This window comes from Staurois parvus, unplaced genomic scaffold (genome assembly GCF_062004578.1).
Source record: "Staurois parvus isolate SC_StPar_1 unplaced genomic scaffold, SC_StPar_1.0 ptg000242l, whole genome shotgun sequence".
Taxonomy (NCBI): domain Eukaryota; kingdom Metazoa; phylum Chordata; class Amphibia; order Anura; family Ranidae; genus Staurois; species Staurois parvus.
This window is the reverse complement of record NW_028318038.1, coordinates 2,027,046-2,043,380: the sequence shown is the minus strand read 5'-3', so window position 1 is coordinate 2,043,380 and position 16,335 is coordinate 2,027,046. Positions and strand designations below refer to the sequence as shown.

The 16,335-nt window shown below is 45.1% G+C and overlaps 1 protein-coding gene across 3 annotated transcripts in view; it reads left to right on the top strand.

Moving 5' to 3' along the window:
* Positions 1-16,335, top strand: part of NEK5 (NIMA related kinase 5) — a 70,761-nt gene that overhangs the window by 13,819 nt on the left and 40,607 nt on the right. For all 3 annotated transcript variants that reach the window (XM_089680336.1, XM_089680334.1, XM_089680335.1), the window contains exons 4-10: positions 308-405; positions 1,610-1,693; positions 1,779-1,849; positions 3,987-4,073; positions 4,211-4,265; positions 6,754-6,954; positions 14,931-15,027. In XM_089680336.1, coding sequence (XP_089536462.1) covers positions 308-405; positions 1,610-1,693; positions 1,779-1,849; positions 3,987-4,073; positions 4,211-4,265; positions 6,754-6,954; positions 14,931-15,027 — 693 coding nt within the window. The remainder of the gene's footprint in view (positions 1-307; positions 406-1,609; positions 1,694-1,778; positions 1,850-3,986; positions 4,074-4,210; positions 4,266-6,753; positions 6,955-14,930; positions 15,028-16,335) is intronic.

Genomic DNA, 16,335 nt, shown 5'->3' with positions numbered 1-16,335 from the left:
ACCTACCTTCATTTGCTCCAGACATGTAAAGGAGAGCGGTAGTGAGAGAGCTGCAGCCATCACCTCTACTTACCGAGATCCCCTCCAGCTCTTCCTCCCATTCAGCTGCATCCGCCCACAAACGTGCATATAGTCGGCTATCAGGGGGTCAGTCTCTGAGTCAACAGTCCATGTGAAGCGATAATGTTTGAGACCATCAGATAGAATCCAGTTCTTACAACATATTCATAGAGGTATTGTAGTATATTTGATATTTATAGTGTATTTCTATATGTACATATTGTTATCCCACCATGTCTCATTCTAGAGAAGAATAGTCTGTACATTGTCATGGAATACTGTGATGGCGGGGATCTGGCGAAGAGAATAAACAAGCAGAGAGGTGTTCACTTTGATGAAGACCAGGTAGGGAAGCTTTTAGTTTATTACTTGATAGGCAATATTATATAATAGAACAAGGTGGTGGGAGGACCTAAACTCCAAGGAGGGCAGCAACAGAGCCTACAAATATTTTAGGTATTAAAATTAGAAAAAACTGACTATCCATGGTGGAGGCTCCATAATATTAAATGAGTTGCTGAACATGTTAGTAATATGTATTATCACATAATCATGCATTCATAACAAACTATTTGGATATTAGGTCTTATATGGCTAGCTAGGTCGAGACATATTTGGGACAATTTGTAGTTCCTTTACTGAAAGCATTGATTCAGATCTGAATCGTTTTGTCAAAGGCTTGACTCTGGAAACACACATCACACATCAACAATCAGAGATGTTAATGCATTTTCCTTGAATTGCACCTTTTATGAGCTGGCCATAGTATAAACTGCATCTTTTGAGCATACCAAGTAGGCCATGGTGTAACTATGTGCAGTTGCCTAATAAAGAAGCAAAAGAATATGTTTATTCAGTTTGTTTCAATGAGAGAGGTTATGTTGTTCTTACTGGAAACACAAGCAAAAAGGGAAGCCTTCTAAGTGCAACATAAAAAGCGTTAATTGGGAAAAGTCAAATGGACAACTCACATATGTCAAAAGAATCAGTGTCCATCAAGGGAATCGCTGTAAAGCCTAAATTCCGGTGCTGGCGGGCTCCAACGAAGAAGGAGTTCGTCAGTGCTGGAAGGATCCGCTTAGCAATCCAAGGTGAAACCGAAAGGCATCAGAACCACCATGGAATGCATGCCTGGTCCAGAGGCAGAAGTGACGTCAAACTGGAGGAGGGAACAGAGACTGCAGGTGTGGTGATGCATTTCGGAGCAATCACTCCTTTCTCAAACCTTTGTGTTTCCATTGCAGAGATCACCCTTGTCTCTTGGAGGAGCAGCCATTGAGGCAGTTAAGCTTCCCACTACCACAGATTGTCACCACGAACTGCTATACTAGCCATACAGCAATCATTAAATACTATCTTGTACATTTTATTGACCCCTTCGTTCTTGATGGTCATTATGTATGGGGTATCTAAGTTCCCTTAGTGTCCTTGTCTGTGCTAGCTTCTGTATTTTTCTATGTTGTACATACCGGTACTTACTGAAATGTCATATATTCAAAGCTCTTTTTCTGAATAATGATTTCAAAATATATATTTGTTCTTATGACAGATTCTCAGTTGGTTTGTGCAGATTTCTTTGGGTCTAAAGCATATTCATGACCGCAAAGTGCTTCACAGAGATATTAAAGCGCAGGTAAAGTTTATGTGGTTATTCTTTTGAAAGCAGATGAAACAAGAGTGCTATCATTGGGTTGTTGAGAGATATTTCTCTTTTACAGAACATATTTCTCACCAGTAATGGGACAATGGCCAAACTGGGAGATTTTGGTATAGCAAGAATGTTAAACAGGTGAGTTATATTTGTATATCATCATGTTTGGTGATGAACAGTAATCACTGTATAATTTCCTCCTGTATACTGTATATTGAGAAGAATATGTGGATCAATATTGATCTTTCTGTAGGAATCCCTTCACTCTGTGTACACACTATGTACTTTTTTTAGTGTTTGGTCTGCAGCTTTTTATATTTTACTTTAAGACGGGTCCTTAACGTACTTGTAGTTACAGAGCTCCAGTGGATTGCCCATACCCCCTTCCCAGACTATTAAAATCATCATCACCAGTCCTTTTAGATACCAATATGCCTAAAAAGATGTCAATATCTTGGTTTTATTTTACAGATAGATTTTTTTGTATTATTTATAAAAAAACAGCATGTCACAAATACACAAATGACTGTATCTATAGCTAGTAAGATTTTTGGTGTTTTTTTGCAATTAAAACTTGCATTTCAGCACAGTTACTGACAGTGTTACCCCAATTTCATCTGACATATCAAGTTGATTTTTTTCCACTTTGATTTCAGGTTCAAAATGCAGAGCATCTGCTTTCATTTTTTGTAATTATTCAGAGGCCCACTCTTAATGCCCCTTCATTTGTTTCCATACCCTCAAAGAATATGAAAGACTCCAATTAATGAATACCTAAACCCAAGAACAATCATTCTTTTTCTTTTTTCTTCTCTCTTTTCTCTTTCTTACAGTAATCATCTTTGTTTATTTCCCCTTCAGTTTCCATACACTTTTACACAACTCTTAACACTAACACACTTTGCTTGAACATGAGTGATGATGTAAATATAAAACTCTGACTTCCTTTGTCCTACATGCCTCGGTGATCAAGCCCCGGAGGGCAGGGGGAAAGGCATCAGAGGGCATAGCTGGAGCAGCAGCTAAGGCTATCCTATACACACCGGACTGCAGGGACTGGTCAGAGCAGCATCCACTTCCCTACCACACTTGGTCATTGAAACTAATCACGAATGCTGCTCCCTCTTCCAAAACCGGCAGGGTGATTTTCTTTGGCTTCTTGGCTTGGAGTATCGTTGCAAACTCTCTCACTAAGAATAAATATGCTATATATTGTAGCATGCTAATCCTCCTTAGGTGTTGTGGCTACATTTGTTCCTTTATTCAGGCTACGTATAACTTCTGCAAGTACAGAAAATACCTGTTGATCTTGCCATAAATACAGTTTCCTGGTAACTTTCTGTGAATTGAACAATGCTGTGTGCCTTCAAAGCTTTCTCCTGTAAACTACAAATCTCCCTGCCCCACATATAATGAAAAGATGAGGTGTTGTTTGTAGGCCAAATGTGGTAAGCAACCTAAGGTGACAATGTTGCTCCTCCATAGATACACTGGAGTTGTTGAGCATTGCCACTCTAGAACCAGAAGTGTGGTACGCCAGGAAAAAAAGGGGGGAAGGCCTGAAAAATAATCCCAATGCAGCCACCAAAATCTAAGACTGGTGAGCTGCAATATGTTACATTTTTTGTTTCTGGCTTTCTTTAAGACCCTTTGCTCTAAAAGACCTCAGACATTGGGTTTTAACGCTTTGAGTTGGCTGGATTTTCTATTCTTATAAACTCAGAGCAGCAAGAGAGGCTTTTTTTGAGGAATCTTTGTATCTAGGCAATTATTTCGATTTACTATCAGCTTGTTCTGTTAGCTGGACACTTTGCTGACCTGTCTAACATCTCTGAACTAAAATTTTAGAATAATTTTACTGGGAATATTATTAAACCTCAGCCAGAGGAACAAATATCAGGAAATGTGGGAAAAGAGAGATCCTATTCTTTTTCATGATAAGATTTGATAAATATATTCCAATGTATAAATGCTTTGGAAAATGAACATGCAAATATGATGTGATATAAAATAGCAATTATTAATAATATTATGTCATTGTAAATAGTAATATTGCAGCCTATGTATTTTAATGGCTTACCCACAACAGTCTGAACTGTATGTCGATTATTTTATGATAATTATCTCTACACTTGCTATTGCTGTCTATAGAAATCATGCAAAAAATGATCACATGACCGACCTAAGTATTCTTTACAACTGTACAATATTTTCCTGTAATTGTACAAATTATTATACTTATTAAGAATATCTTAATTTGTTTTTCCCAATCAAGCACAATGGAATTGGCACGTACATGTGTTGGGACTCCTTATTACCTTTCTCCAGAAATCTGTGAAAACAGGCCTTATAATAATAAGACGTAAGTGACTTGTAATGTGTAAAAAAAACAAATCAAAACAAAAAAACACCTATAGCTACAATGAGTGTTTCAGCTGAGGAAGTTATCATTTTATTTCTAATATTCATTTGTTTCTCCTGTTGTCTTTTTTGTTTAAGGGATATCTGGTCTCTTGGCTGTGTGTTATATGAACTGTGTTCCCTTAAACATCCTGTAAGTAATATAATTGGTAAAAGAAGACTTGTTATAAACCGATTATTTTCGTAATACCTGACTCTTGTCATTTCTGCAAGCCAGCTCCCTGGGCACCACATTTGATACACTTGATGGCCTTTTTTTCCGTTGCCAGATCTTTCCTCAACCCACCCAATTGCTTGGGCTTGGGACTGGCATGCAGAATGTGCTTAGCCAATTTGTACACACATAGAACAGCTAATTTGGACAGGAGGCAATCAACCTACCAGCATATCTTTGGGGTGTGGAGGAAACCCACAAAAGCATAGGGACATTTAAACTCCATTCGGGTGTATCCTGGCCAAGATTTGACTCAAGGATCCCACTTCTGCAAGTGCTAAACATCTAGCTATTGTGCTGCTCTTGTCAAAAATACAAGTTTGTTTTCATACTGTTTATAGTTTAAACTGAACAGTACAGGGGCAGCACAGTGGCTAAGTGGTTAGCAGCATTAGGGGCATCAGTTTGAATCCCAACCATGACACTACTTGCCTGGAGTTTGCATGTTCTCCCTGTACCTGCGTTTGTGCGCACTGATGTTCACTCCAATTGTAAAATTATTTGGAAAGTAAATTCCTGTTTACTTATTTCATCAGTGTATGTTTGGATAATTTAAGTGAATGGGCACTGATTATTAGCATAAACAAAGATAACCGGCAAGTCTGTTTACCTGTGACCAGCTGTGACTGGACACACCTGATCACAATGTAAAGGGCCACTGTGATTGGCCTTTTACTGCGATCTGTGATCAGCTGCGCTCAAAGGATACAGCAGTCACAGAGCATGCCCAATGCGTGCCCCAGGGGGCGCATGGGAGGCACGCACATGGGAGGCTGTCCTGAACTGGAAAGCCGCAATGTAGCTGTCTTCAGCTATAGCACAGTAGGCAAGTGGTTAAAGGAGTGCTATAGTGCCTTGTACTGTTGTTAGACAGCTGGGCTGATTTACTAAAGGAGTTCAGAATCTTCACACAATCAGTGCAGCCCCATCAGTGCCCAACAGTGCAGATTATCAGAACCCAACAGTGCAGGTTATTAGTGCCTATCAATGCAGCTTATCAGTGCCACCTATCAGTTCAGCCTCATCAGTGCAGCTTATCAGTGCCCATCAGTGCTGCTTCATCAGTGCCCATCAGTGCTGCTTCATCAGTGCCCATCAGTGAAGCCTCATCAGCACACATCAGTTAAGAAGAAAAATTTGCTAAATTTTATAACAGAAATGAAAAAAAAAATGTTTCAAAACTTTCGTCCCTTTTTGTTTGTTTAGCAACAAATACAAATCCTCTATTTGTGTGAAAAAAATTATAAACATTTCATATGGGCACAGCGTTGCATGATTGTGCAATTGTCATTTCAAGTGTGAAAGCGCTGAAAGCTGAAAATTAGCCTGGGTAGGAAGGCGGTGAAAGTGCCCATTATTGAAGTGGTTAAAATTGATTGCTGGAAAGAGGCTTGTGTCTTTCTTGCTACAGTGCCAACTGAAGGTGAACAACTAAGGTTTTTTTTGCTTGAAATTGTTGATCCGGGGAATATCCAATATCTTTCTGCGGGACCTGGAAGGGATTTATTTTTTCGCAGTTGTACCATGCTTCATTGGTTTTTTTTTTGCCTTCTAAAAAGAAAAGAAAAGCGCACCAGCCTAGCGCATTATCCCAGACACGAATTTATTAAAAATAAATTAGATATACTCACAAACAAGTGAAAACTAATCGCATATCAACTGACAGTCACTAAGTATGTGTTCTACAGAGAACCAAAAGCCCCGACATCAAAGAAGTGCCATCTGAGGGCCAACTGAAGGCTGACACGTTTCGAGGGAAACCCCTCTTCTTCAGAGCCCGGGCAGGTTTCCCTCAAAACACAAATTTATTTTTAATAAATTTGTATCTGGGATAATGCTCTAGGTCAGTGCGCTTTTGTTTTTTTTTCTTTGGAGTTGCCTTTGGATTTCCCCAGTAGTATATGAGAACAGCAAGGCTTGGCCTACCCCTTGGAATTTTTACATCATCTGGGTTCATCCAAAAATCTCCTGTTTCCCAGACCCATGCGCAGGAGCTTTTGACATTATCTCATTGTTTGACTTTTTTTTTTTGCCTTCCTCTGGGTCAGCTGTGGGTATAGAATTTTGTATATGGAGGGTTTGAATTTTTTTTGTCTATTGGTTGAACTAGATGAACTTGTGTCTTTTTTCAACCTTACTCTATGCAAGAGGTATGTACATAGAACAATAAGTGCATTTGTGTGACTGTTTCTGAGTAACATTGAATTCCTTATGTGAATGTTGTGCCTGCTTTATCCTATATGTACAGGATAATGTCCTAAACACAAGCTGAATAATCTGCTTAGTACTTCTTTTATACAAAGATCTAATATATAAAAGTGTGTTTAATTTAGATGTTGAACTTCCCTTAAATCATGCGAGAAGTTAACCTTGACGTACGTTATTTTTTTTCCTCTAATTCTGTTAGTTTGAAGCAAGCAATTTGCGGCAGCTGGTACTGAAAATTTGCCGTGGTCGGTATGATTCCATTTCCCCAAGATATTCATATGATCTGAGAACACTTATTTCTCATCTTTTTAAAATCTCTCCACGTGACCGACCATCCATCAACTCTATATTGAAAAAGCCATTTTTGGAGAAACGCATACGCAGTTTTTTGACACCAGAGGTAAGTTTGCCTAAGTTCTCCCCTTGCTGCTTATATATTTAACATGGCAGAGTTACGGATATACAGTAGCTACAAAGCTTGTAAAGGTCCCATCAATGTGTGGACCTGTAGGGGACAGTTCCTTCCATGGCTGATGTCACTGCCCTTCTCTGCATATGCACCCAGCTACCGGGCACCCAGCTACCTGCACCCGGCACCTAGGGGCTGCTTCAGACCACCCAGCACCCTGCAGCAGCCAGCACCCAGCCTCGGACCTCTCCAGGCCACCAAGCAAATTGAGACGTCGCCGCATCTCCGCCACCTGCACCGAGAGGGTCACCCAGCACCCAGCTACCGGCACCCAGCCACCACCTCAGGACACCCAGCTACCGGCACCCAGCTACCTGCACCCAGCACCCTGCCCCAGCCTAGGGGCTGCTTCAGACCACCCAGCACCCTGCATCAGCCGGCACCCAGCCACAGACCAGGGACCTCTCCAGGCCACCCAGCGAATCGAGACGTAGCCGCACCTCCGCCACCCGCACCGAGAGGGTAAGCCTCCACTACCAGTTGCCTCCCTGCTCCCCTCCGGGTACCACGCGGCCGGACACCTGCCACCACACAGCCCTGAGCCCTATACAATCTGGTGGAGTCAAGCCTGCCATGCGGCCTTCAGCACCCACTGACACCAGGCCCTACCGCTCCCATAGATGCTGGACCCCTAGCACCCTCAGTTGCTGACCCGCAACATCCGCATGTACTGACTCACTTCGCCCACGGACGCCGAGCCCTACTGCACCTCCACCTCCTGACGTCGGTCCACACCACCTCCTGACGACGTCCCTTCAACACCTCCTGACGCTGCGCCCTTCAGCGCCTTCAGCGCCTCCCGACGCCGAGCCCTCAGCACCTGACGCCTCGCCTCAACATTTCCAGTCACCGAGCCGCCAGCATCACCAGACGCCGTGCCTACCAACACCCGCAGACATCGCACCCTACGACCCCTCCGCTCGCCGAACCACCGGACCCACTGAAGACGTGCTGCAGCACCCACGGACGCCAGCATACTGCACCCACAGACTGCAGCCAGCCAGCTGCGGCCCTCCACTCTCACTCTCCCCCTATAGAAGGACTCAAATGGACTCCTCCACGGTGATACAGACTCTCCACATCACCTTGCCCTGACCTGTATCCCTTCACCTCCCCCGACCCGACCAGCACTCCACTCACCCCAACATGCCACCTGCACTCCTCCTCCTTGTTTTCCTCTCCTCCATCCCAAAAATCGCCTCCCTCTATCCACCTACCCCCCCAAAACAGCTCTACATTGCCCCTTCACTTCTCCCCTCTCCCCACTACGGCACTCACCACCTCCTCCTGCTACTCCACTCCCCCGTCGACCCACGTACCACCACTATCAGACCAACACGCTCCTGCACTTCCCATTCCCATGCCACCTTCCTCACCCTTCTCCTTCTCCTATCCGCTGGGGACATCTCCCCGAACCCTGGCCTCTCACCACCTCACCCCTCCTCTAGGGACCCCCCTGCTCCCGCCAGCCACCGCAACCCCCTCAACCTCATACCTGTGCCCATCCTCCCCGCATCCATCCCCCCTCTCTCGGTTGCACTCCTGAACGCCCGCTCGGTCTGCAACAAGCTTACCGCCATCCATGACCTCTTTATCTCCCACTCCCTCAACCTCCTAGCCATCACCGAAACCTGGGTACAGGCCACTGACTCTACCTCCGCTGCGGCACTCTCCTATGGAGGTCTCGTCTGGTCCCATTCACCAAGACTGAGCGGTCACAAAGGTGGTGGTGTCGGCTTGCTCCTATAACCGCTGAGCACCTTCCAGGTCCTCCCTAACCCCCCCTCCCTATCCTTCTCCTCCTTCGAGGCTCACTGAATCCGGCTCTTCACCCCCACCCCCCTAAGGATCGCAGTGATCTACAGGCCTCCCGGATCCATACCCCGCTTCCTGGATGACTTCGCCTCCTGGCTTCCCTTCTTCCTCTCCTCTGAGCTACCGACCATCATCCTTGGGGACTTCAATATCCGCATCAATGACAACAACCCGGCTGCTTCCCAACTCCTCCACCTAACCTCCTCCTTCGCGCTCACACAGTACACTCAATCCTCCACCCACATCAATGGGAACACCCTGGACCTCGTCTTCTCCCACCTCTGTACCCTCAACCATTTCACTAACACCCCCTTCCCTCTCTCCGACCACCACCTCATAATGTACTCCATCTCCCCTTCCCCTAACTCCCCCCCCCCCCAGAGCGCCAAACCATGACCAGCCGCAACCTCCGCAACCTGAATCCGGCCCCCCTCCACTCGGCTGCCGACCGCCTACACGACGGCATCCTTCCACTGTCATGTCCTGACCTAGCCACCACCACGTACAACGACTCACTATCAGCTACCCTAGACTCTCTTGCACCCCTAACCACACGCAACATCAAACCCAGACCGCTCCAACCATGGCAGAACGACCATACTAAATGCCTCAAACGTCTCAGTCACGCGCTGGAGAGACTATGGCGCAAAACCAGGTCCCCTCATGCGTTCTCCCTCTACAAATCTGCCTTCCTCACTTACACCTCCTCCCTCCACGCCGCCAAGCAGGCCTACTTCGTAAACCTGATCAACACCCTCTCCACCTGCCCTCGCCGACTCTTCTCCACCTTCAAGTCCCTACTCTCTCCCCCCCTCCTCCACTCAGTACCTCACTTACCACCCACGAGTGCCACTCATTTCCACAACAAGATTGACGCAATCCGTAAGGACATAGTCAACTCGCAATCTACCTCCTCACCTAGCCTCCCCCCCCCCCATCTCCCCTCATCTCTTCCCTCCTCTGACCTCGCAACCGCACTGCCCCCCACCACACCCAAGGGCCCGCTTACCGTAACCCCCCAGCACTGCACTCCTTCAGCCCTGCTACCACTGAGGAAGTCACTAGGGTCTTCTCAGAAGCCCGCCTCACTACTTGCCCCCTGGATCCTATCCCCTCTCAACTCCTCCGGTCACCACCCCCCTCTTCCCTCATCCGCTTCCTCACCCACATCTTCAATCTCTCCCTCTCTACTGGCGTATTCCCCTCCCCCCTAAAGCATGCGCACATCACACCCATACTCAAAAAGCCCTCCCTGGACCCCACTGACCCAAACAACCTCAGACCCATCTCCCTGCTGCCACTCACTTCCAAGCTCCTTGAGCGCTTAGTCTACGACCGCCTAAGCGCCCACCTAACTGACAACAACCTCCTTGATCCACTACAGTCCGGCTTCCGTCCCCTACACTCCACCGAAACCGCCCTCCTCAAAATCACCAACGACCTACTAACCGCCAAAGGCAACTACTCTGTCCTCCTTCTCCTGGACCTCTCCGCGGCCTTCAACACAGTTGACCACCCCCTCCTCCTTAATAAACTACTCTCCCTTGGCATCATAGACACCGCTCTCTTCTGGTTCTCCTCTTACCTATCTCGACGCTCCTTCAACGTTTCCTACAACGGTGCCACCTCCCCTTCCCTCCCCCTCTCTGTTGGGGTCCCCCAGGGCTCTGTCCTTGGACCCCTTCTCTTCTTCATCTACACCTCCTCCCTTGGCAAACTCATACACTCCCACGGCTTCAACTACCACCTCTACGCTGATGACACTCAAATTTACCTCTCCACGCCTCACCTCACCCCCACATTCTCCGCCCGCATCACTCACCTCCTAAACGACATCTCTGACTGGATGTCGCTCCATTTCCTCAAGCTTAACCTCTCCAAAACCGAGCTTCTTGTCTTTCCCCCTGCCCGAGCCGCCACCCATCGTATCCATCACTACCAACAACACCACCATCAATCCCGCCCCGCATGCCAAAGTCCTTGGCGTCATTCTGGACTCAAACCTTTCCTTCCAACCTCATGTCAAATCACTTACAAACACATGCAGGCTCCACCTTCGCAACATCGCCAAGATACGTCCCTTCCTTACCCCAGGCACCACTAAACTACTCGTACACTCCCTGATTATCTCACGCCTTGACTACTGCAACTCCCTCCTCACCGGCCTACCCCAGTGCAGGCTCTCCCCGCTTCAGACCATCCTGAACTCGGCGGCTAGACTCATCCACCTCACCAACCGCTCCACCTCTGCCACCCCCCTCTGCCTATTCCTCCACTGGCTCCCTATTGCCCAACGCATCAAATTCAAACTACTCACTCTGACCTACAAAGCCATTCACAACACTGCCCCTAACTACCTCACCAACCTGATTCCCAGGTACCACCCTACCCGTACCCTTTGCTCTTCACAGGACCTCCTTCTATCTTGCTCCCTGGTCTCCTCCTCCCACGCATGACTGCAAGACTTCTCCAGGTCCTCCCCCATCCTCTGGAACTCACTACCCCAATCCATCAGACTGTCACCTTCCCTCCTCACCTTCAGGCGCTCCCTGAAAACCCACCTCTTCAGGGAAGCCTACCCTACCCTCACCTAACAGCCGTTCTCCTTCATTCCTCCTACCACTCCATCCCTCACAGCCACTTCCTCCTATACCACTACCCCCTCCCTCCTAGACTGTAAGCTCGAAAGAGTAGGGCCCTCTAACCCCTCGTGTGCTGTTTGTAGTTACTGTTTCATGTAATGTCCCCCCCTCTATTGTACAGCGCTGAGCAAACCCTTTGGCGCTATATAAACTCGATGTAATAATAATAATAATAATAATATGTAATTATCTGGAGGTAAGACTGCAAGCCCTGGATCATTACCTAGAAGGACACGTCATACCACATATTTATCTAGATTTTAAGCTCTTGCCACACACATAATGCATATGTATAGTGGCAAAGAGGATGGATTGTAATGCACACACACTGCACATATACTGTATGTCCATGGGCTTTGCTGTGCGGGGAGCTCCCAGCACAGTGACCAAGCTGTCAAAGACAGCTCTTGGTCTCGACTAATGATCAGGAGCCAGTCCTGTGACAGTAGAAATGCGATCGGCCGATTCTTCCAGCATTGCATATGCACAACGTTAACGAACTGGACGATATAGCACAGACCATGGAGTTGCCTTGAGTGAGAATACTAAATACTTTACATGGTGATTGCCTCAGATTTTATCAGATTTATTTGTTTGGCCCCAAATTTGATATGTCAGTTTATATAACGGTAAGTAAAAAGATATGAGGTTAATCCGCCTCGTAGTCAGACCTGCTTCAGTTTCATAGTAATTTCTTTGTGTAAGAGAAAGGCATTCTTAAATACATTTTTAAACATTTAACACGTAGAATTCCAGTAATCCTGACCATTGCTAGGTGGTCATTGGTTGCTAGGATGTGGGGCGGTCCTAGCAACCAATCTCCCACTTATTTACATGAAAAGTTGGCCAGTACTTGCCCTTCTTTCAGACCTGCCACACTTCCTGCCCTGCTGTGCTAAGGTAGGATTGTGTGTGTGTGGGGGGGGGGGGGGCTGTGATTGCAAAGGGGACTGTGATTGCTAGGGGCACTGTGATGTAGAGTGGGGGCTGTGATTGCAAAGGGGGCTGTGATGTAAGGGAGTGAAGCTGTGATTGCAAGGGGGACTGTGATGTAAGAGAGGGAAGCTGTGATTGCAAGGGGAGCTGTAATGTAAGGGAAGGAAGCTGTGATTGCAAGGGGGACTGTGATGTAAGGGAGGAAAGCTGTGATTGCAAGGGGGACTGTGATGTAAGGGAGTGAAGCTGTGATTGCAAGGGGAGCTGTGATGTAAGGGAGGGAAGCTGTGATTGCAAGGGAGACTATGATTTAAGGGAAGGGGTGGACTGTATTTTAAAGGGGCACTGTGATGTAAGGGAGGGAAGCTGTGATTGCAAGGGGAGCTGTGATGTAAGGGAGGGAAGCTGTGATTGCAAGGGGGACAGTGATGTAAGGGAGGAAAGCTGTGATTGCAAGGGGGACTGTGATGTCAGGGAGGGAAGCTGTGATTGCAAGGGGAGCTGTGATGTAAGGGAGGGAAGCTGTGATTGCAAAGGGGACTGTGATGTAAGGGAGTGAAGCTGTGATTGTAAGGGGGACTGTGATGTAAGGGAGTGAAGCTGTGATTGCAAGGGGAGCTGTGATGTAAGGGAGGGAAGCTGTGATTGCAAGGGGAGCTGTGATGTAAGGGAGTGAAGCTGTGATTGCAAGGGGAGCTGTGATGTAAGGGAGGGAAGCTGTGATTGCAAGGGGAGCTGTGATGTAAGGGAGGGAAGCTGTGATTGCAAGGGAGACTATGATTTAAGGGAAGGGGTGGACTGTATTTTAAAGGGGCACTCTGATGTAAGGGAGGGAAGCTGTGATTGCAAGGGGAGCTTTGATGTAAGGGAGGGAAGCTGTGATTACAAGGGGAGCTGTGATGTATGCAAGGGAAGCTGTGATTGCAAGGGGGCTGTGATGTAAGGGAGTGAAGCTGTGATTGTAAGGGGGTCTGTGATGTAAGGGAGGGAAGCTGTGATTGCAAGGGAGACTATGATTTAAGGGAAGGGGTGGACTTTATTTTCAAGGGGCACTGTGATTTAAGAGGGAAGCTGTGATTCCATGGGAGACTGTAAAGGATGTGATGTAAGGGAGGGGGGCTGTAATTGCAAGGTGTATTGTGAAATAAAGGAGGGGTGGATGTGAAGGGGGTCTGTGATGTAAAGGGGGGCTATGATGTGAAGGAGGGTGCTGAGGGCACTAATAAAAAAGGGAAAGGGGGGCTGTGATGTAAGGGGGGCTTTGATTGCAAGGGAGGCTGTGATGTAAGGGAAGGGGGGCTGTTATGTAAAGTGCACTGAGATGGAGGAGGGCTGTAATGTGAAGGGGGAATTGAGGAAATGTGAGATTATTTAGTAATGCAGTGCAGAGAGCAATGATTATGTACAATTGTAATCACAAGTTCTCTTTTGACTGATGTAACTATGATATATTAAGGGCTTGTTCACACTTCAGGTGCGATTTCTGAAGACTTTATTGCCACTTGTAAAGATTTTAAATGATTTCTTGCAATTTGCAGTTTGATTTCCATTATATTCTATGTATGTGAAATCGCAACAAAACTGCAGAAAAAGTAATGCAAAAACTACTTTAGAAATCACGCTACAGCAAATCGCAAATGTTAAGACACTGACATTCACATTCATTAGATGTGATTTCAGGTACGATTTCAATTCCCAAATTGCACCCGTATAACCGGGCACTTTTTCCCCCCTTGTTTTCACTTTTAAAACCATTATTTTAAAGAAGCATGCTAACATTTCCTTTGAGGTCACTTCCTGCTTCTTGTTTGGGATTACCTCAACATCTACGCAGGTTTTTTCAGCCATCTCTAGATATGCACAGCTACTGCACCCCTCCTGTACAGCTTGCCAAACATTTTCTTCTAAACCAGAAAGTGGACTGGGGAGTATGGATCATCGGGGGAGCCAAGTCAGATGTTGCATTTTTTTTATCCCCCTCATGTTTATATGTATTCTGGTGGGCTTATATGCATTCCGGTTTAAAATAATTGCAAGCTGCTGTCCTCTTTCTTTTTTTTTTTTTGATGGTATGAACTTGGGAGAATGGAAGACACTGATTTTACTGTGTATGCATTCAGGATGTGGACAAACCCTGAAATATTTTCTTTTTATGAGTTACTATACATTTCATTAGAGATGAGAATGGTAAAACACCTTTCAGTTTATTTATTTTTGTCACCATTGGAAGATTTCCCAAATTTCATAATTTTTTCACATTCTGTACTAGTGGCAATGGTCACCAAGACAGATAGAGAGGGTGATAGTGAGGACAGAGACAGCAATAAAAACCTAGCAGGGGCTGTCATCTTTTCACACTCTATATAAAACCATCAAACACATTTTAACAGTTATACAGTTATATATTTATTAAGCTGATTAAGTATCTTGTTTGGCGATGCTTTTGTTGTTCATATTTGAAGATTCATAGTGTGGTATGTGAATGACATAATAATTGTCATGTTGGCTTCTCAGTTATTAGAGGAGGAGTTCAGCCATACTGTACTGCATAGGAAAAAGCCTCTACCTGTGAGACAAGCACGAGGACCAGTCACCCCGAAGGCATCTCCTGGTAACAAATTCCATTTTGTCCAAATGTTTCTAACATTATGTCTTTTGTCTGCAAGGACACAAATGTTGTACCTTTCTCCTACATGTGTAACCCTATATGACTGTATGGTCACTGAGGTAGCCCATATCTCACACATTACATCCTTGTCCAAAATGCTTTGGCAATACAGAAGTTACATAGGTTAAGAAGAGACCAGCAAGTTCAACCTTATGTGTCCCTCTGATTTCGTAGGCCAGGGCTTCTTTGAGAAAAGACAAATAGAATACAACAATTTTGGTGGAACATTGCTGTATTCCTTTCTTAAATCAAGGAATATTCATAAAAGCTGTAAAAATAGTATTGAAAATACACATATAAACCGTAATAAATGTTAATCATCAAGATCCTAAATATAGTAGCATAAAAATACTATAAAAGTTTAAACACGGAATCGTTTTTAAGACAATGCAATGATTGACAGTTAAGCAACTCAAAATTAACAGGGATTAATAGAAATGACATCTGTGAAATATTCAAAATGTTGATGTCCTGTGATTTATAAATGAAAGCAAAATAATTAGAATTTTTGATATCATAAGAGGTATTGACTTAGTCACCAATAAGCTAAATTCCCTAAACTATAAAATATATTTTGTCATAAAGACATTTAGGGGTTTATTTACTAAAGCTGGAGAGTCCAAAATCAGACTCCCTTCTGCATAGAAACCAATCAGCTTCTAACCTCAGCTTGTTCAATGAAGCTTTGGCAATGAAACCTGGAAGCTGATTGGTTTCTATGCAGAAGGGAGTCTGATTTTGGACTCTCCAGCTTTAGTAAATAAACCCCTTATTGTCAGCAAAGAGGACCAGATCATACTGACACATTGATCATTATTCAAAAACACTTTACAGCTTAAGCTGGCCATAGATGGATTGAACTTTGTCCTGGCCACATTTTGATCCATGTGTGACTGTCCCTGTTTCACAAAAATCAATCATTAGATTGACTTCTGTCATACTGTAATGATGGAAATCTCTTCTCGATCAGTGGCTGCAGCCACTGATCAGTGTATTATGACAGCGGAGAGTCCCCCTGTCAGAATACAATGCCCTGGCTGGATGGGGGAGTTTCTCCATCCACCTTGCTTGTGCTTGTGTTATTAAAAAACTATCATCTATGGCCAGCTGTAGTCAATTGAACATAAAGGATAAGTTCACCTTTCTCAACATGTTACATGTTACACTAGTATTTATGGCATATTGCCAGTTAATAGAAAGTGTTTATAGAAATAAAAAACAATACAAGTAAGCATTGAAAATATTAGATTT